The sequence below is a fragment of the Sapajus apella genome, unplaced genomic scaffold (assembly GCF_009761245.1).
Source record: "Sapajus apella isolate SASKATOON/1434 unplaced genomic scaffold, GSC_monkey_1.0 scaffold97, whole genome shotgun sequence".
Taxonomy (NCBI): Eukaryota; Metazoa; Chordata; class Mammalia; order Primates; family Cebidae; genus Sapajus; species Sapajus apella.
In genome coordinates, this window is record NW_022437037.1 from 5,453,355 (window position 1) to 5,475,384 (window position 22,030).

The 22,030-nt window shown below is 45.1% G+C and overlaps 1 protein-coding gene across 1 annotated transcript in view; it reads left to right on the top strand.

The window, feature by feature from the left end:
• Window positions 1-5,679: 5,679 nt before the first annotated feature.
• Window positions 5,680-22,030, top strand: part of ABL1 (ABL proto-oncogene 1, non-receptor tyrosine kinase) — a 159,932-nt gene continuing 143,581 nt past the window's right edge. Inside the window, exon 1 of the mRNA XM_032257614.1 lies at window positions 5,680-7,313. Coding sequence (XP_032113505.1) covers window positions 7,178-7,313 — 136 coding nt within the window. The 5' untranslated portion in view covers window positions 5,680-7,177. The remainder of the gene's footprint in view (window positions 7,314-22,030) is intronic.

Sequence of the window (22,030 nt, forward strand, 5' to 3'; positions counted from 1 at the left end):
GAGGCCGAGGCGGGTGGATCACGAGGTCAAGAGATCAAGACCATCCTAGTCAACACGGTGAAACCCCGTCTCTACTAAAAATACAAAAAATTAGCTGGGCATGGTGGCGTGTGCCTGTAATCCCAGCTGCTCAGGAGGCTGAGGCAGGAGAATTGCCTGAACCCAGGAGGCGGAGGTTGTGGTGAGCCGAGATCGCGCCATTGCACTCCAGCCTGGGTAACAAGAGCGAAACTCCGTCTCAAAAAAAAAAAAAAAATTAGGCAGGTGTGGTGGCAGGCACCTGTAATCCCAGCTACTCAGGAGGCTAAGGCAGAGAATTCTTTGAACCCAGGAGGCAGAGGTTGCAGTGAGCCAAGATTGCACCACACCACTGCACTCTAGAGGGCCTGGGCAACGGAGCAAGAATCCGTCTCGAAAAAAAAAAAAAAACAAAAAAACCCACAAAAACCAACTCAGCTCTTGGTATGTTTTTTAAATAACAACACAATGAACAACTTCTTATCTCACTTACTTTTTCTGAGACAGGGTCTCACTCTGTCACCCAGGCTGGAGTGTGGTGGCATGATCACAGCTCAGTGGAGCCTCTGCCTCCTAGGCTCAAGTGAACCTATCAGCCTCCCAAGTAGCTGGGTACACAGGCACGTGACACCACCATACCTGACTTGTTTTTTTTTTTTTTTTTTTTTTTTTTCCAGATGGAGTCTTGCTCTGTCGCCAGGCTGGAGTGCAGTGGCGCAATCTGGGCTCACTGCAGCCTCTACCTCCTGGGTTCAAGCAATTCTGCCTCAGCCTCCCAAGTAGCTGGTACCACAGGCACGTGCTACCATACCTGGCTAATTTTTGTATTTTTAGTAGAGACGGGGTTTCACCATAGCCAGGATGGTCTCGATCTCTTGACCTCATGATCCACCCGCCTCGGCCTCCCAAAGTGCTGGGATTACAGGTGTGAGCCACCATGCCCGGCACCTGACTTTTTTTTTTTTTTTTTCCAGGCAGAGTCTTGCTCTGTCATCCAGGCTGGACTATAGTGGTATAGTTACGGCTCACCTTCCTGGGCTCAAGCAGCCCTCCAGCTCCAGCCTCCTGAGTAGCTGGGACTACAGGTGCTGATCCACCACATGCAGCTAATTGTGTTGTGTTGTGTTTTGGTAGAGATGAAGTCTGACTGTGTTGCCCAGGCTGGTCTTGAACTCCTGAGCTCACGCAACCTTTTTGGGGGATTTGCAGACAATTGAATATTCTGTAGGCTGTACTGCAGCTTTAGATGGATAGGCCTGTCATGTGTTTGAGAAGGTTAGCCAGGCTCCATACCTCTAGAGAGAAGGGAGTGGCAAAGAGTGGAAGTCTGAGTCAAGTTTGTTTTTTTGTTTGTTTGTTTGTTTGTTTGTTTTGTTTTGTTTTTAAGAGAGAAAAAAAAAAAAAAAAAAAGGATTCTACTCATGACCAAAAAAAAAAAGAGGTAGGGTTTCACCATATTGGCCAGGCCGGTCTCGAATTCCTGACCTTGTGATCCACCTGCCTCGACCCCCCCAAATGGTGGTCCTACAAGCATTATCCGCTGCCCCCCGCCCCGTGTCTTTTTTTTTTTTTTTTTTTTTGAGACACGGTCTCTCTCTCTCTAGTTCCCAGCCTGGAGTACACTGGCTTGATCATGGCTCACTACAGACTTGGGCTCAAGCAGTCTTGCCACCTGAGTAGCTGAGTTTGGTTTTCACCAGGGCCATGTGTCAGCCTATTTACCCTCACTTGGCATCTCCCAAGCCGCCAGCCTCTGCTGTTCATCCAGTATCTGCTGAATGGTGATTACCTACTAAGTGGAAATAATACAAAGGTCTTATCTAGAAGCAGTTTTTGGTGATTATGTCCTTACAGTGGCCCGCTAGAGGGCGTCGTCGTTTAGTGTAATTCTGGTAGGTTTTTGTTTTGTTTTGTTTTGTTAAATGGAATAAACTGAAATCTTTACATGGGTATTGAATCCCTTTAGCAACTTGGTGGGTTGCTTTAACTGAATCACTCTTAATAGAAACATGAACTTGAATGGATTTATTCAATATTTGACAATATTAATTATTTTTCTTTTTTGAGCCAGAGTCTTTCTCTGTCCCCCAGGCTGGAATGCAGTGACACGATGTCAGCTCACTGCAACCTCTGCCTCCCGGGTTCAAGCGATTTTCCTGCCTCAGCCTCCTGAGTAGCTGGGATTACAGGCGCACACCACCATGCCACCTGGATAATCTATATTTTCAGTAGACATGGGGTTTCGCCATGTTGGCCAGGCTAGTCTCAAACTCCTGACCTCAGGTGATCTGTCTGCCTCAGCCTCCCAAAGTGCTGGGATTACAGGCGTGAGCCACCTCGCCCAGCCAAACAATATTTATTTTGCCAGGATTTGGATTCTAGTTTTTAAGTCTTTAAGTATCATTCAGAGCCGTATGTACTGAGAAACTCTTGAAACTGAGCCTTTGTTTCTTTAAAAAGTATCATTCTACAGTATTATACAGGGATTTAAAATGTACAGTGCATCAGGAGGCACGGTGGCTCGCGCCTGTAATCCCAACACTTGGGCCAAGGCAGGCGGATCACCTGAGGTTGGGAGATTAGCCTGGCTAACATGGTGAAACCCTGTCTCTACGAAATATACAAAATTAGCTGGTTGTGGTGGCATGCGCCTGTAATCCTAGCTACTAGGGAGGCTGAGGTAGGAGAATCGATTGAACTCCGGAGGTGGAGGTTGCAGTGAGCCGGGATTGCACCACTGCACTCCAGCCTGGGCAACAGAGTGAGACTCTGTCTCCAAAAAAAAAAAAAAAAAGTACATTGTGTCTCTAGAAAAAAAAATATTAGAGTCTGGGCTTGGGGCTCACCTAAAACAAGAAAATAGCAAAGTGGAAAACTAGGGATAGGCCTTCAGATCAAGTGCAGTTGACCTCTGCTATGACTCCCGGAAAGCATAGTATCAATGCTTGCGGAAAACCAAACAAGATCTAGTTCGATCCTCATAAACCCTGTCTCTCCAGAAAAAAAAAAAATGGTGTGGTGGCATGCGCCTGTAGTCTCAGCTACTTGGGAGGCTGGGGGCAGAGGATCACCAGAGCCCAGAAAGTTGGGGCCACAGTGAACTGAGATTACGCCACTGCACTCCAGCCTGGCTGACAGAGTAAGGCCCTGTCTTAAAAAAACAAACAAGGCCAGCTGGACGCAGTGGCTCAAGCCTGTAATCCTAGCACTTTGGGAGGCCGAGGCAGGTGGATCACCTGAGGTCAGGAGTTCAAGACGAGCCTGGCCATCATGGTGAAACCCCATCTTGAAAAAAAACAAACAAGGCCAAGGGCAGTGGCTCATGCCTGTAATCCCAGCACTTTGGGAGGTCGAGATGAGCGGATCACCTGAGGTCAGGAGTTCGAGACCAGCCTGGCAAAGACGGTGAAATCCCATCTCTACTAAAAATACACAAATTAGTCGGGCATGGTAGTGGGTGCTTATAATCCCTGCTACTCAGGAGGCTGAGGCATGAGGATTGCTTGAACCCGGGAGGCAGAGGTTGCAGTGAGCCGAGATCACGCCACTGCCGTCCAGCCTAGGCGTCAGAGTGAGGCTGTGTCTCAAAAAAGAAAAACCAAATCAAAAAACCCAAAAGCCTTGTGAAGTAAGCTATGACCTCTATTTACAGGTGAAGAAATGAACTCAGACCAGCTTGGCCAACAGGTGAAACCCCGTCCCTACAAAAATGCAGAAATTAGCCAGGTGTGTGGCATGTACCTGTAGTCCCAGCTACTTGGGAGGCTGAGGCAGGAGAATCGCTTCAACCTGGGAGGTGGAGGTTGCAGTGAGCAGAGATCGTGCCACTGCACTCCATCCTGGGCCACGGAGCAAGACTCTGCCTCAAAATAAGTAAATAATAAAGATAAGGGTAAATAAAGGGGAACAAGGGCATTGACAGTTGAAGAATGACACCTCAGATCAGAACTAGGATTGTCAGCCAGATAATTTTGTAAGAGAACAAATCCAAACCAAATGACGTCAGAATATATCAACTCCAGTTCTAAATCTCTACAGTTTTTCATGTTTTTCATTCAGTACCTTCCAAGTAACTAATTCTTCTTGAAACCAGTATCAAAAGTAAGTGGCATGTTTCAATGCAGCAGAAATATTTCTAAAATGCTTAATAGCTGAATATACAACACTCTTGCTGCTGTTCCTCAGGTATCAGTAGCAACTTCTGAAAAATCAGTGGTCTCAGAGCAACAGGTTTTTATACTGAATGGTACAGTGGGAACCATGGATTTTGGAGCAAGGTCAGCCTGGGCTGAAATTGTGACTCACATATTGGCCAAGTGCCTTTGGGTAGGGAGGTCACATCTCTGACTCTGTTTCCCCATCTGTGTTATGGGAATAGTATTACATGCCTCACTGGGCAATAGTCAGAATTACATGAGATCATGTAGTTTATGGAAAGTGCGAACAGTGCTGGGTGCAAAGTAGGCACTGATAAGTGGATCCCGTCTTAGAAATGGGATCTTGGGGAGGGTGCAGTGGCTCACCCTGTAATCCCAGCATTTTGGGAGGCTGAGCTGGGCAGATTGCTTGAGGTCAGGAGTTCGAGACCAGCCTGGCAAAGATGGAGAAACCCTGTCTCTACTAAAAATACAAAAAGTAGACGCTTGTGGTGGTGCATGTTTGTAATCCCAGCTACTCGGGAGGCTGAGGCAGGAGAATCGCTTGAACCCGGGAGGTGAAGGTTGCAGGGAGCCAAGATCCGGTTACTGCACTCCAGCCTGGGCGACAGGAGCAAAACTCCATCTGAAAAAAGAAAAGGAAAGAAAGAAATGGGATCCCGGTCAGGTGCACCGCTCTGCAGACGTGGAGAGCCAACAGGGGACCAAGATGCTTTTTAGTCGCAGAATATGGATTATGTCAGGTGTGGCTTTGGCACGTCTAAGTCATTGGTTCTGTAGACTTGCTAAACCCAACCATCTGGGCATTTTCTCGGCTAACATAGAGGATGTTTTCATGTGAACACGTGTTCGTTCACCTGTGACATGTCTATAATCTTAAAGGTTCCTTCTGAGGCAAACGTCTGATAGCGCCTGGCAAACTCTCCCAACAAATGCCGTTTCTGTAATGAGTAAGCCTCCTAATGCTCAAATAAGTAGTTGAATTTGTTAGCAACATGTCGGGTGTTTTCCCTATTTCTGTATACTTCTTCGCTTGTTCTAATATTTATGCTTTTTGGAGGGTGAAGGGGTTGAGAGGCGCCAAAAACCTTGGTTTCTAGGAGCGAGCCAAATTTTCTCCCCTAGAGACTAAAGAAAGTCATCAACTCCGGTTCCAAGAAAATCCAATCCGTAGTTTTTCCCTCGCTTTGGCTCTTCCCGGTCTCACTACTCGCGCCGGGCAGACGCGGTCCAGCAGACGCGAGGCCGACGAGAGTCCACCGGGTCCCAGGAGGGCGGGGCGGCCGAGGCCCCGCGGTCGGGGCGGGTGCCAGGAGTCTCGGTGCGAGCAGACCCACTCTGGCGCCGTGGGACCACAACTCCCGGCATGCATTGCGGACTGCGCCAAACTCGGTTGGCTGGGAGATCCGCCCCTACTGCCCCCGCCGGCCAATGGGACGGAGGAGAGAGTCCTGACCCGGATTCTCGGGGGCCAATGGCAGTACAGAGTAGGCGAGTGCTTCCTTACCACTCACCTTGCGCTCAGAGAAGCCACATTTAAAAGGTCGTGCGGGGCTGGTTTCTTACAGGCAGTGGAAGCAGAGTCGGGAGGCGCGGCGGCGTCCCGGGAAAGCGGCGCCAGGGGCATCCCGGTCCCCGCGAGGCGGGCTCCCGACGTCGCCGGGGGCGGGGCCGAGGGCGGGGCCTGGCCTCGTTGTGGAGCGGCTCGTAATCCATCATGGCGGCCGCGGGGGTCAGTGTCTGTTCCTGAGCAGCGCTGGAGCCGGAGCCGGTTCCCGGGTCCTGCGGCTGAGGAGCCCCTCCGCTCTCCACGGCCCCTATCGGCGGGGGGCGGCTGGGTCCCTCGGCGGAGCTCGGGGGATGTGACTGCCTGGGGGCGGCGGTGGTGTCAGTGTCCGGGGCCTGGGGAGGGGGTGTCTCAGGCAGAGACCCCCGGGCTTGGGGCAGCTGAGGCGGCCGGGCCTCCTCTACACGGCGCTCGCCTTCCGTTGTCGGGGCCTCGAGAGTCCTTCGTGCCTTACAGCTCCGCCCCGGCTCTGGGACACTGGGGGGTGGTCTGTTTCCCCCAGCTTGGGACACCCCATTTTCCGAGGCTTGGAAGAGCGTCGCCCCGGAGTAAGCCGCCCGTGCCGCGCCCCAACAGCCTCCCTCAGCCCCGCGCCGCCCCTTGCTCCTGATCCCGGCCCAAAGTTTGGCCACGGAGCTTCCCATTCAAATCCCTCCCCTGCTGTCAAGGGGTCTCCCCTTCCCCCAAGGTGGCTCCCGCGAGCCTCTAATGCCCTGACTTCTTCCAATGTCACCTACAGCCCCCTTAGTCTCAGCTCAGCCAGAAACTTTAATGCAAAGGAAAAGTCTGGATTGGTTCCATAGGCCTTTTAAAAAGCGGACTTAAAAGTTGCTGGCAATGCATTCCTTTTCGTCAGAGACGAGGGCAAACTCGCTGAAATCTGGGTGACCCGTGTCCTTTTCCGGAGAGCAGAGCAGAGAAGCGAGAGCGGCCGCTAGTTCGGCAGGAAATTTGTTGGAAGATGAAGAAGCTAAGATAGGGGGTTGGTGACTTCCACAGGAAAAGTTCTGGAGCAGTAGCCAAAGACGATCAGCGTTTCCTTTATATGTGGGAATTGAAATGACTAGTATTACTGACTCTTTTCAGCATCCCCTGTGAATATTTCTGTTTAGGTTTTTCTTCTTTAAAAGAAACTGTTATCCAGCCCGTAAAAAAAAAAAAAAAAATCAAGAAACTTTTGGGTAACATTGCAATTACATTACTTCAAATTGATAACTGCGAAAGTAATTGGAACTCCTGTTTGCAAGTGTCCTCCTAAAAAACGTGCTTCCTTTTATAATGGAAGATGCCTTTCTGTGATTGACTTCAGTTGCTGACTTGTGAAGAAGAAGCAAATGTGAAATCCCACGTATATGCCATCATTTCCCTCTATGTTTGCTAACCGTTCTGGAAGATCTTGAACCCTCTTCTGGAAAGGGGTACCTAGTATTACTTTATGGGGCAGCAGCCTGGAAAAGTTCTTGGGGACCAAAGAAGGCCAAGTTTGCCTGCCCTGCATTTTATCAAAGGAGCAGGGAAGAAGGAGTCCTCGAGGCATGGGGGCCCACACTGCAATGTTTTTGTGGAACATGGTGAGTGCTTTTCCAAATTTCTGCTCGTGGTTTTCCTTATGCATTCATCTTAGGCTTTCAGGGAACTTTTGAACAACAGTGCTTGCGACAGTTCCTTCCAGTTCTACTTAATACATTTGTTACTGTGGTTATCTCTTAAGTTCCTGGTGGAACTTTCTTTTTATAAGAAAAAGTTACTTCGTGACTGTGTATGGCTTTATTCAAAATCTATTTGAGTTGCTTACGTTTTGCCTGATTCCCCTTCTAATTCACTGCTGACCTTGGACAAGCCATTTTGCTGATCCAGGGGAGGGCTTCAGTTTCCTGAGGTGGTTGGACTTAAGTAGTGTCTTAGGATCCATGGTTCTATGATTCTGCTCTAACCGAAGTCATGGGCTCTTTACGGCTTTGTCTACAGGGAGCTTTTCTCATATTCTCAAAGTGGTTTGTGTTTCTGAGAAGGTTAAGAATCACAGATACTGGTTGACACGAATATCCTTGACCTTTTCCATCATAAGTTGGACTTGAAAATATTCACTTGGGAGCCATGTGGGAAAAAATCAAGTGAGGAAGCAGCATTCCTTGTGAATTTTAGATACACAGCTTCTGTCTTACCTTCCATAAGGAGCAGTCCCTTCCTCGTTGATGAAGCTTTCATCCTCTGTTCTCCTGTTTAGAATGACATTTGGGCCAAGAAAGGTTATCTTTGACATTTTTATGAACATATTTGGCATTTGAGTGCTGACAGTACGTTTTATGTTGTTGATGTCCAGTAATTCTGTGTGAAGGTAAAGCTGAGGGTTTTAAAGTGATGTCTATAACCAATTAATTAGGGTTACTGTTTGTACTGTTGCAGCCTGACAGTTTTCAGATTGTGTCCTTTCTGTTAAAAAATCAATTCAGCCCACCTATCCTGTAAGCAAACGTATGAAGTTGTGCAGGTGGCTTATGCTTTGAAATTCATTCAGAAATACGTCTTAACCATGGGTGACTGCAATCAACAGAGGTTTCTGTTGAATTTGACAGTTGAAGTTTTACTTTCTTGCAGGAAAATATTTACTTCATCTAAATAAATGCGGGTGCTTGTATTTTACTTTGCTTTGAAACATTAGTTCTATTTTAGCTTTGTTTTCAGGCCGGCAAATATGGTCATGTGTTAGGTTATGATGCCTCCCGAATTCAGGATTTAAAAAGTGAATTATTTACATTTTAACTAGATATGATCGTGCAACTTACATAGTGAAAATTGGTACAGACTTTTTGGAGAGCTTTGGTGGAACTTATCAGAATTTGAAATGTACGTGCCAATGACCCAGTAATCTCATTTCTGGGAAACTAGTATAGAAAGCAGTGTACTTCCCTACATGACCCTCATATCCCTTCAGGGGTTCAGAGGCTAAAACTATTTTCATATTAATAGTGTACCAAGATCTTGTCTCTTTTGCTGTGTTGACATTTACACTAATGGTGCAAAAGTAAAACAGGTATCTTAGCATGAATCAGGGTTGTGATACTACACAACCTACAAATATCTCAGTTACATACTAACTGTATTTGTAGTCATTGCATTCTTCATGACGTGCACTCACAGTTTAAAAATATATGTATATTGGCCAGGCGCAGTGGCTCACACCTGTAATCCTAGCACTTTGGGAGGCTGAGGTGGGCGGATCACCTGAGGTCAGGAGTTCAAGACCAGCCTGGCCATCATGGTGAAACCCCATCTTTAAAAATATATATATATATACACATATATATATGTGTGCGTATATATATAGATATAGATATATCCCCACTTTTCACTGAAAAATATCTTTTTTTTTTTTTTTTTTGAATCAGAGTCTCACTGTGTCACCTAGGCTGAGTGCAGTGTCGTGATCTCAGCTCACTGTAATTTTCTCTTCCTGGGTTCCTGTGATTCTCCTGCCTCAGCTTCCCAAGTAGCTGGGACAACAGGCACACACCACTGACGCCCAGCTAATTTCTGTATTTTTTAGTAGAGATGGGGTTTCTTTTTTTCTTTTTTTTTTTTTTGCCCAGGCTGGTATGCAGTGGCACGATCTCAGCTCACCGAAACCTCTGCCTCCCAGGTTCAAGTGATTCTCCTGCCTCAGCCTCCCGAGTAACTGGGACTACAGGCGCCTGCCACTATGCCCGGCTAATTTTTGTATTTTTAGTAGAGACTGGGTTTCACTGTGTTGGCCAGGCTGGTCTCGAACTCCTGACCTTGTGATCTGCCTGCCTTGGCCCCTCAAAGTGCTGAGATTACAGGCGTGAGCCACCACACCTGGTTAGATTTCACTGGAAAATACCTTGATGAAGCAGCAGAAATTTATTAAATTTTGACCCTTGTGTATGTCTTTTTTTTTTTTTTTTTTGAGATGGAGTTTTATTGTTGTTGCCCAGCCTGGAGCACAGTGGTGCGATCTGGGGTCACTCTGCCTTCCAGGTTCAGGTGAGGCATTGCAATGACATTGCCTCAGCCTCCCAAGTAGCTGGGATTACAGGCATGTGCCACCATGCCCAGCTAATTTTGCATTTTTAGTAGAATTGGGATTTCTCGATGTTGGTCAGGCTGGTCTCAAGCTTCTGACCTCAGATGATCCTCCCACCTCGGCCTCCCAAGGTGCTGGGATTACAGGCATGAGCCACCGTGCTGTGTATGTCTTCTTAATATTCTGTGGGTTAAAATGGGAGGTATGCATCAAGCACTTCTACTGTGTACTAAAGTATAATGGTTATCTCTAGGAAGAGCACTTGGGTGATTGGGTTGCAAACTGAACTAGCCACTGTTTTCGTGGACTACCATTTTTACTTGAAACTATGACTGACAGACATATGGTTATTCAAACTAAAAGTGTATGCGGGAATCTTTCAAGGAAAACAACAGGTAATATTTGTTGCCAATGATGAAATTTTAGCTTTCCAGTGAAAATTAGGATTTTGGAGAAAATTTTTTTTTTATCTTCAGGACAGAGTTTCGCTCATGTCGCCCAGGCTTGAGTACAGTGGTGCAGTATCAGCTCACTGCAACCTCTGCCTCCCGGGTTCAAGTGATTCTCCTGCCTCAGCCTCCCAGGTAGCTGGGATTACAGGCGCACACCACCACGCCCAGCTAATAGAGAATTTTTATCTACCACTGTGATAGAGATTGGTGGTAATATTTACAGAGGCCATATTTTAATATCTTATAAAGAAATATATTATTTGGAAGTTCTACGTAAATCAGTAAACCAATTTTTCTTTTTTGTTTGTTTTTGAGACAGTCTTGCTATGTCACCTAGGCTGGAGTGTATCGGTGTGATCTTGGCTTATAGCAGCCTCTGTCTCCCAGGTTCAAGCAATTCTCATGCCTCAGCCTCCCAAGTAGCTAGGATTATAGGCATGCAGCGTCACATATGACTAATTTTTGTATTTTTAGTGGAGATGGTGGATTTTTAAATGGAGGCTAACATGGATTTTTTACCATGTTAGCCAGGCTGGTCTTGAGCTGACCTCAAATGATCTGCCCACCTTAGCTTCCCAAAATGCTGGGATTACAGGTGTGAGCCACTGTGCCCAGCTAAACCAATATTTTTTAAATGATCAATGTATGATATAAAATCATGCACAGGTTAAAGATCCATTCAAAGTGCAAAATGGAGCCCAGGCGCGATGACTCACACCTGTAATCCCAACAATTTGGGAGGCTGAGTTAGGTGGATCACCTGAGGTCAGGAGTTCAAAACCAGCCTGGTAAAACCCCGTTTCTACAAAAAATACAAAAATTAGCTGGCCAACATGGTAAAACCCCGTTTCTACAAAAAATACAAAAATTAGCTGGGCGTGGTGGCGTATGTCTGTAATCCCACCTACTCGGGAGGCTGAGGCACAAGAATCACTTGAACCCAGTTGGCAGAGTTGCAGTGAACCTAGATCCTGCCACTGCACTCCAGCCTGGATGACAGAGTGAGACTCCATCTAAAAAAAAAATGCAAAATGGGCAAGCAGATTTTAATGTAACAGAATACAGTTCATTGAGGCCAGATGTGATGTCTCCCGCCTGTAATCCTATCATTTAGGGGACTGGGGTGGGAGAATTGCTTGAGGCCAGGAGTTGGAGACCAGCCTGGGCAACAGAGTGAGATCTTACCTCTCCAAAAATTTTAAAAATTAGTCAAGCTCCCACTGGAGCCACGGAATTGAGGCTGCAATGAGCCATGAACACACCACTGCACTCCAGTTTGGGCAATAGAGGGAGACCCTGTCTCTGGGGGAAAAAAAAGAAGACAGTTCATTGGTAGGGTTTCAGATTCTACGTGGCAGCCAGCCTTTGAGAAACTCTTGTCTGGGTACAGTGGCTCAATGCCTGTAATCCCAGCACTTTAGGAGGCTGAGGCAGGTGGATCACTTGAGGTCAAGAGTTTGAGACCAGCCTGGCCAACATGATGAAACCCTGTCTCTACTAAAAATACAAAAATTAGCCAGGAGGGGTGGCATGCACCTGTAGCCCCAGCTACTTGGGAGGCTGAGGCAGGGAAATCGCTTGAGCCCGGGAGGCGGAAGTTGTGACCTGAGATTGTGCCACTGCACTTCAGCCTGGGTGACAGAGCGAGACTTTGTCTCAAAAAAAAAAGAAACTACCATTTACCATGTTTTGATGTAGCATCAAAGAACAATATCTACAGTTATCTAGAAAGTCTGTTTTTGGGGGAGAAAGCAGTTATTTTCCAGTAATAAAAATATTTGTTTTTAAATGAATAATTATTTAAATTTCAGTTTTCATTTCTAATGTGGTAACTTTTGTTGAGATAACCTACACAAACTAAGGCTATTTGGGACCTTTGATGATTTTCAAGAGTGTGACAAGGGTCTGAGATTAAAAAGTTTGAGGCCAGGCACTATGGCTCATGCCTGTAATTCCACACTTTGGGAAGCCAAGGCAGGCAGCTCACTTGAGCCCAGGAGTTCAAGATTAGCCTGGGCAACATATGGAAACCTTGTCTTTACAAAAAAAAAAAAAAAAAAAAAAAAAAAGCCAGGTGTGCTGTCACGCCTATGTTCCCAGCTGCTTGAGAGGCTGAGGTGGGAGGATCACTTGAGCTTGGGAGGTCAGCGCCTCAGTGAGCCGTGATCACCCACTGCACTCCAACATGGGTGACAGAGCAAGACCCCATCTCAAAAAAAGTTTGAGAACCGTTGCTGTAGAAAGTCTATCAAGAAGGCACATAGGGATTTTTGTTGCTATCATACTCTAAAGTACTAACATTGAATGATGTCTGTGTTGTGGTAAGTAGAAAAAAAGCAATTTAAAAATCATTCTTACTGGTATGGCCCCATTTTTGTAAAACAAAAATATCTATTTGTGTATGTGCAGAAAAAAAGCATGGAAGGATTTTAGACTGAAATTGTTATCTCTAGGGACTTGAGCTTTAGAGGGACTAGGAGAAAACTTTCTCGTTATGCTTTGTGTGATGTTCCAAGTGTCTTTTTACAACAAACTTGGTTTATCTTGTAATACAAAAAATATGAAGATTTAAAAATTGAATTGATGACAGCCCAGTCCGTCACTTTTTTGAGATACCTTTTTATGAAAGAATTTGCTTAAGTTGTGTCTGAAGACAAAGCAATTTTTTTGGACCCTGGCTCTTCTTTTTCTAAGGGAATGCCATGTTATTTTGTGTTATAGATAATTTGTGATCTTCCGTAGGCTGATCTTTCTAGAATTGGTTAATGTCCATGTACATTAGATTGAAAAACTTGAATTCAGAAATGTACAGTGTTGGATAAGACATGGATCTGGAAGCCAAGAATAGTGTCGATTGTTGGTGGTGGTGAATCTGAAAGAGTGGGCAGATGGCAGCTTTTTGCCAGAATCATTCAGCGTCAAAGGGCTAGTCATATCTACAAGGGAAAAAAAGGAAGCCATGTTATTAAATATTTCATGCACCGTATGTTCCTTTCAAATTTCAGAGGCTTGACGAAGAAAATTCACTTTTGGGAGAGTTGGTAAAACAATTGAAAGCATTTAGTAGTCAAGTTTTTCCTTAGTGTTTCCTTCTTTCTTTAATTTATTGAGCACAGACTATGCCAGGTAGTGTTCTAGTTGCTGGTGATACATTTGTGAATAAAAAAAAAAATCCCTGCCCTCGAGAATTGCTTGAACCCAGGAGGCGGAGATTGCAGTGAGCCGAGTTCTCGCCACTGCACTATAGCCTGGGCAACAGTGAGATACTCTGTCTCAAAAAAAAAAAAAAAAAAATCCCTGCTCTCCTAGAACTTACATTCTGGTGGGAAGAGACACACCATAAATAAGCTAAGTAAATAAAATACGGATCTATTAGTGATATGTGCTGAGGAGAAGAGTAACGTAGAGAAAGGGGACAGGGAATGGGGTAGGAGGTGTAATTTTAGTTAGGGCAGCTAGAGAGGCCTGACTGAGAAGTGGCGTTTGATTAAAGACCTGAAGGAGGGGCTAGGCGTGGTGGCTCACGCCTCCCTTTTGGGAGGCCGAGGTGGGTGGATCACAAGGTCAGGAGATTGAGACCATCCTGGCCATGGTAAAACCCTGTCTCTACTAAAATCCAAAAAAAAAATTAGCCAGGTGTGGTGGCAAGTGCCTGTAGTCCCAGCTACTCAGGAGGCTGAGGCAGGGGAATCGCTTGAACGCAGGAGATGGAGGTTGCAGTGAGCTGAGATCGCGTCACTGTACTCCAGCCTGGCAACAAAGCAAGACTCTGTCTCAAAGAAAAAAAAACCTGAAGGAGGAAGGTGAGCAGCAAGCCCTGTTGAAATAAGTGAAAGCGGGCACAGTGACTCACACCTGTAATCTCAGCACTTTGGGAGGCTGAGGCAGGTGGATCATCTGAGGTCGAGAGTTCAAAACTAGCCTGACCAACATGGAGAAATCCTGTCTCTACTAAAAATACAAATAAATAAATAAATAAGCTGGGCATGGTGGCACATTCCTATAATTCCAGATACTCGGGAGGCTGAGGCAGGAGAATTGCTTGAACCCGGGAGGCAGAGGTTGCGGTGAGCCAGGATTGCACCATTGCACTCCAGCCTGAGCAACAAGAGCGAAACTCTGTCTCAAAAAAAAAAACAAAAGAAAGAAAGAAAGAAAAGAAAAGAAATATGTGGAAGCATTTCAGGCCAAGGGAACCAGGATGCAGAGACCTGAGGCAGAGCTTGCTAGTTTCAAGGAGCAGCCTAGAGGGCACTGCACTAGAGCAGAGAGCAAAAGGGAAGATGCAGGAGGTAAAATGGAGGGTGAGAAGAGAATGGCTGAAGGAGAGGGTGGCTTCATTGGCCATTTCAAGGATTTTGACTTTGATTCATATGGTGTAGGAAGGCCTTGGAGAATTTTCCAAGGGGACTCTACGATCTGATTTATATTTTAATAGTAAATAGAATCTCCCCAGCTGCTACGATCTGAAGAACAAGGGAGCAGGGTTTCCACGTGGGGGTCGCTTGCACGGAGCCAGATGAGAATGATGATGTTTGGACAAAGGTGGTGGCACTGGGTGGAGGGTCAGAACCAACAAGATTTGCTCTTGGATTAGATGTGGGATATGGGGGTATGAGAGGGGCCAAACGTGACTTCCAGGTTTCTGAACTGAATAACTGGAAGAATGGAGTTGCCTTTTATTGAAATGTAGAATAGAGGAACTGGTGGTGGGGGGTATACAGGGGAATGAGGATCCGGAGCTCCTTTTGGGGTCTACTGTATTTGAGATGCTTGTTAGGCATCCAGCTGGATGTGTCAAATGGGCAGTTGGGACACCAAGCTTGAATTCAGGGAAGCGCTCCAGGCTGGGGAGTCAAGCTGCCGGATAGATGGAACATGCAAACAGACGAGGTTGTCAAGGGAGAAGTCTCTATATATGTGTCTTTCACATGTGTAAGGTAACATTCCTTCATGAAATTAAGACTTTACATTTTTATTTATTTTATTTTTAAATTATTTATTTATTTTGACATGGAGCCTTGCTCCGTCACCCAGGCTGGATTACAGCGGTGCGATCTCAGCTCACTGCAACCTTCGCCTCCCAGGTTCAAGCAGTTCTCATGTGTCAGCCTCCCAAGTAGCTGGGATTACAGGTGCACACCACCACACCTGGTTAATTTTTGTATTTTTAGCAGAGACAGGGTTTTGCCATGTTGACCAGGCTGGTTTCAAACTCCTGACGTCAGGTGATCCGCCTGCCTCGGCCTCCCAAAGTGCTGGGATTACAGGCATGAGCCTCCGTACCTGGCCAGACTTTACATTTTTATGTAGTTTGAATTTTTTGTAGGGGGAAGGTGACATTCACATTTTGCATGGGAATTATTTTAACTCTTCTTTAATTTTATTTTTCTTTTTGAGATAGTCTCACTGTGTGGCCAAGGCAGGCGTGCAGTGGCACGATCTTGGCTCACTGCAACCTATGCCTCCCAGGATCGAGCAATTCTCCTGCCTCAGCCTCTTGAGTAACTAGGACTACAGGTGTGTGCCGCTGCGCCTGGCTATTTTTTGTATTTTTAGTAGAGATAGGGTTTCACCATTTGGCCAGGCTGGTCTCAAACTCCTGATCTCAAGTGATCTGCCCGCCTTGGCCTCCCAAAGTGCTGTGATTACAGCCATGAGCCACCTTGCCCAGCCTTCTTTAAGTTTTAAATCCTGTTTCTCTAGATTTTTTTTTCTACTAAGTCAAAAAGTTGCAGATAGAAAAAATTGCACACATTTTTTCTTAATTTTCTTAGCAGCTAATTATTTATTTATTATTTTATTTTTGTTTGTTTGTTAAGATGGAGTCTTGCTCAGTTGCCCAGGCTGGAGTATAGTGGTGTGATCCCAGCTCACAGCAACCACCATGCCCAGTTAATTAAAAAATATTTTTCTTTCTTTCTTTTTTTTTTGTTTGTTTGAGACAAAGTCTCTCACTGTCATCCAGCCTGGAGTGCACTGTGATGATCCCGGCTTACTGCAGCCTCAACCCCGTCAACTCAAGCAGTCCTCCTGCCTTAGCCTTGCAAAGTGCTGGGACTACTGTAGCAGGAGCAGCCGTGGGAAACGGGTCTGTCTAACACTGAATGCGGGAGGAAGAGGGGTTTATTGTTATTATGGCCGGGAGCCTGGGCGATAATTTGTCCAAAACCCAGCTCAGCTCGTCTAACAAAGGGAGGTTCAGCCTTTATGTAGGCTTCTACTTTAGATATTACAGATGAAAGAATCTTAGGTTCATAGTTTTAGGACTCACCTGTGAAAAGGTTTTGGTTTACACTTTGAGGAATCACATATGAAAGGGTTCTGGTTTACACTTTTAGGACTCACATGTGAAAAGGTTTCTGTTTGATCTTGTTTTAAGTAAAAATAGTGCCTTCTGGAGTGTTTCCCTAAGGCCTAGCCTGTCACTTACAGGAAGGTAAAACCGGAGGTGCCAGCTGGTCAACCTTTTCTTCTATTGAAATGCAGCATGATAGTCAAAGGGGAAGTTGATCTGAGAAGCCTGGGTCTCCCTCTTCACTACAAGGTATGAGCCACTGCACCTGGCCTTGTAATGCTTTTCTAGCTAATGTTTAAAAAAATTGAAGCTTTGAGGGTTTGTTATTTTTTTTTCCTTCCTCTTTTTTTTTTCTGGAGACAGAGTCTCGCTGTGTCCCCCAGGCTGGAGTGCAGTTTCGTGATCTTTGCTCACTGCAACTTCCGCCTCCTGGGTTCAAGGGATTCTCCTGGCTTAGCCTCCCTAGTAGTTGGGATTACAGGCACATGCCACCACACCTGGCTAATTTTTGTATTTTTAGTAGAGATGGGCTTTTACCATGTGCAGCTAATTTCTATAAATGGTGGCTCACACCTATAATGTCAATTTCCTGGCTTCAAGCGATCCTCCCACCTTGGCCTCCCAGAGTGTTGGGATTACAGGCGTGAGCCACTGTACCAAGCCTACTTTGGGTTTAATTTGTTCTTTTTTTCTGGCTTCTTAAAGTAGAAATTGAGATAATTCCAAATCTTTCTTGTCTAATATAAGCATTTAAAGCTGTGTATTTCCTTCTAAACACTGTGTTAGCTCCATCACATAAGTTTTTATGTGTTATTATCAAAGTGTTTGATTTCCAGATATTTGGGAATTCTAAATATCTTGGTTTCTGATTTAATTTTTTTGTGGTCAGAGAACATCCTCTGTAAAAATTTCAGTCTTCTGACATTTACTGAGACTAATTTTAGGGCCCAGCATGTAACCTGTCTTTGTGAATGTTCCATTTGTACTTGAAAAGAGTATGTGTTGTCAGGTGTAGTTTTCTATAAATCAAGTTGTTTCATACTTTTATTTAAAATCTTCTTTTTATTTTCTACTTATTTCATCTATAGCTGCTGACGTTTTTGGGGGGGGCAGTATCTCTTCTTACTGAGGCAGTGATGCTGAAGATCAGCTATAGTAATAGATTTGATTTTTTCCTTAATTCTGTCACTTTGTTTAGTCTTAAAAGCATTTATTCGAAAACAGGAAAGACTGAAAAACAATAAGAGAACTAGGCATGTAACTCAAGAAGCCAGAAAACCAAAGCAATCCCACAGTACACAGAAGAGAATAATCAAAATAAAAACCAATTAAGGATAGAAATGATCAGCCGGGCGCGGTGGCTCAGGCCTGTAATCTCAGCACTTTGGGAGGCCGAGGCAGGCAGATCACCTGAGGTCAGGAGTTCAAGACCAGCCTGGACAACATGGTGAAACCCTGTCTTAAAAAAAAAAAAGAAAAATGTTATTGATCTAGGCACACTTTGGGTAAGACTAATGAAGAAAAAGAAAAGGCACAATATTTAGAAAAAGAACAATATTTAGAATGAAAATATAACTATAAATATTCTCTCAGTTTTTGTCTCTTTTTTTTGTTTGTTTGTTTTTTGGAGACAGGATCTCACTCTGTCACCCAGGCTGAACTGGAGTGCAGTGGCAATCATAGCTCACTGCAACTTCCATCTCCCAGGCTCAAGCTGTTCTCCTACCTCAGCCTCCTGAGTAACTGGGACTCTAGGCATGTGCCACCATGTCTGGCTGATTTTTTGTTTTTTTGGAGTTTCACCATGTTACTCAGGCTGGTCTTGAACTCCTGAGCTCTAGCAATCTGCCCTCCTAGTGCTGGGATTACAGTTGTGAGGCACTGTGCCTGGCTGGTTCTTATTTTATAGCTTGCATTGTTCTGCTGAGATTCACCGTTTTTTCATTCGTTAGGTCTATCTTTTTCCTCTAAATCCTAGAAGGTATTTGTAAAAAGATCGTGCCTGCTAATTTAAATGTCTGGGTCATCTTGGGGTCTGTTTTTATTGATTGCTTTTTCTGTACATTATGAGTCAGATTTTCCTGCATTTTTAAAATTCCCTCCTCCCCTTTCCTGCCTTATTGCATGTTAAATAATTTTGATTGTATGCCAGACATGTGGGTGTTATATTATAGGGATTCTGGATCTTGTTTTGCTTTAAAGAAGTTTTCATTTTGTTTTGACAAGTAGTTAGGTTACTGTAGTTACTTAAATTACCGTGAGTTACTGGTTGTTAAGTTAGTTTGACCCTGCCAGGTTTGCTTTTATGCTTTGTTAGTATGGATTTATCCTCAGTCCAGACACCTGGCCCTTACAGTAGAGGTCACTCTTCAGATTTAATGCTTGACGTGTTTGGGATCTAAACAAAATGACAGAGGTGCTTAGCAAAGTCTCTCCACCCTGGATGAACTAGCACTTGAATGTCTTCCAGCACTGTGAAACCTCTGTGTCTGTGCAGTTCTCAGCCTCATGACCTCTGCTGTCTACTAAACTTTACAGAGTCTGGAAGCCATGGACCCATAGTATGCCTCCCACCATCTTCTGTTTACCTCTGTGTTCTATTATCCCTGCCCTGCCCTCATCTTCTCTCAGATTTCTTGCCCTACAAATTCTACCTGCCTCATCATCCTGAAATCCAATCCTTTGCTTCCTCAGTTCACAGAGATGGCTGCTGTCAGTTTAGGTTCCATCCTCCTGCACTATGGTTGGGAAGGTGCCCCAGGCAGGAAGTTGGAGGCAACATGCAACTTACCTTATATTTTTCTCTTCCTTCAAGGGTCACAGCCCTGCCTTGCCTGTTGTCTAATGCCTGAAAACAGTTGTCTCAATATTTTATTCAGCCTTACAGTTGCTTAGGACAAAAGGATGTCTAATACCACTTTTACTGCATTATGGACAGAAGCACAAGTTCAGTTCTGCATATTCTGTTTTGTTTGTTTGTTTGTTTTTTTAGACGGAGTCTCACTCTGTCGCCCAGGCTGGAGTATAGTGGCACTCTCAGCTCATTGCAACCTCTACCTTCTGGATTCAAGTGATTCTGCCTCAGCCTCCCGAGTAGCTGGGGTTACAGATGTGTGCCACCACTCCTGGCTAAGTTTTGCATTTTTAGTAGAGGTGGGGTTTCACCATGTTTGTCAGGCTGGTCTTGAGCTCCCGACCTCAAGTGATCTACCTGCCTTAGCTCCCAAAGTGCTGGGACAATTCTGCATATTCTGACCTGTGCAATATATATTTTTTTGTAGTTTGGCTTCTTTCACTCAACATATGGAGCATTCACTCATGTTGCTGCAAATATCAGTAGTTTGTTCATTTCATTATTGTTTAGATTTCTGTTGTATAAATATTGCGGAATTTATTTGCCCATGCCATTATCAATAAATTATTTTTAGTTTTAGCTATTTGTAATAATGCTGCTATGAACATTCTTACATATATCTATATACCTAGAAGTGGACTTGCTGAGTCACATGTTACAGGCATATTCAGCTTGTATAGATATTGCCAAGCAGCTTTCCAAAGTCATTGTATCACTTTAGCTCCTATCAATAGTATAGGAGAGTTCCAGTTGATTTACATTCTTGCCAAAACCTTGATATTGTAAATCTTTTGTTTTATTTCTAATTTTTATTTTATTTTATTGAGAAGGTCTCACTCTGTCTCCCAGGCTGGAGTGTGGTGTCACAAACATGGCTCATTGCCTCCTAGAAAGAGTGATTCTCCTTCTTCAGCCTCCTGAGTAGCATAGACCACAGATGTACACTGTAACACTCAGCTAATTTTTTAGATTTTTGTGAAGATGGGGTTTGGCCATGTTGTCCAGGGTGGGTTCAAAATCCTGACCTCAATTGATCCTCCTGCCTCTGCCTCCCAAAGTGCTGGGATTACAAGTGTGAGCCACCGTGCCTGGCCTTGTCAGACTTGATTTTTTTTCAGATAGAGTCTTGCTCTGTCATCCAGGCTGGGGTGCAGTGGCGCGATCTCACCACAACCTCCACATCCCGAGTTTCAGCGATTCTTCTGCCTCAGCTTCCTGAGTAGCTGGGACTACAGGCATGCGCCACCATGCCAGACTAATTTTTTTGGATTTTTAGTAGACGAGGTTTTACCACGTGGGCCAGGCTGTTCTCAAACTGCTGACCTCAAATGATCCGCCCACCTCGGCCTCCCAAAGTTCAGGAATTACAGGTGTGAGCCACTGCACTCAGCCTGGCCAGACTTTTAAATGTTAGCCTTGCAGGTGGCTGTGCAGTAGTATCTCCCAGCTTTAATTTGCTCTTCTTTAATGACTCATGAGGATAAGCACCTTTTCATATATATTTTTTTTTTTTGAGACGGAGTTTCGCTCTTGTTACCCAGGCTGGAGTGCAATGGCGCGATCTCGGCTCACCGCAACCTCCGCCTCCTGGGTTCAGGCAATTCTCCTGCCTCAGCCTCCTGAGTAGCTGGGATTACAGGCACACGCCACCATGCCCAGCTAATTTTTTGTAATTTTAGTAGAGACGGGGTTTCACCATGTTGACCAGGATGGTCTCGATCTCTTGACCTCGTGATCCACCCACCTCGGCCTCCCAAAGTGCTGGGATTACAGGTGTGAGCCACCGCGCCCGGCCCCTTTTCATATGTTTATTAGCCATTTGGAATATATGTATACCTGTGTATTTCTTGCCGGTTCACCTCTTTTGTCCATTTTTCTTTTCTTTTTTTTTTTCTTTGAGACAGAGTCTCACTTTGTTACCAGGCTGGAGTACAGTGGAGTAATCTCGGCTCACCACAACCTCTGCTACCTGGGTTCAAGCGGTTCTCCTGCCTCAGCCTTTCGAGTAGCTAGGGCTGCAGGCACGTGCCACTATGCCCAGGTGACTTTTGTATTTTTAGTAGAGACAGGGTTTCACCATGTTGTCCAGGATGGTCTCTATCTCTTGACCTTGTGATCCACCAGCCTCAGCCTCCCAAAGTGCTGGGATTACAGGTGTGCGCCACCTCGCCCAGCCCCATTTTTCTATTTATGTTTACTCTTTATTGATTTGTAGGAGTTATTTATGTATTCTCTCTCTCCCTCTCTCTCTCTGTCTCTCTCTTTTTTTTCTCTGAAGCAGAGTCTCATTCTGTCGCCCAGGCTGGAGTGCAGTGGCACAGTCTCGGCTCACTCTAGCCTTGACCTCCTGAGCTCAAGAGATCCTCCAGGAGAGATCCTCCAGCTTCATCCTCCCGAGTAGCTAGGACTATAGGTGTGCACCACCACTTCTGGTTAATTTTGTTATTTTTTGTAGAGTTGGGGTTTTACCATGTTGCCCAGATTGGTCTCAAACTTCTGAGCTCAGGCCATCCGCCCACCTTGGCCTCCCAAAATGCTGGGATTACAGGCGTGAGCCACTGTGCCTAGCCTGTGTACTCTCAATACAGGTCATTTGTTGAGGATATTTATTATGACTAACTTCTTTTTTTTTTTTTTTT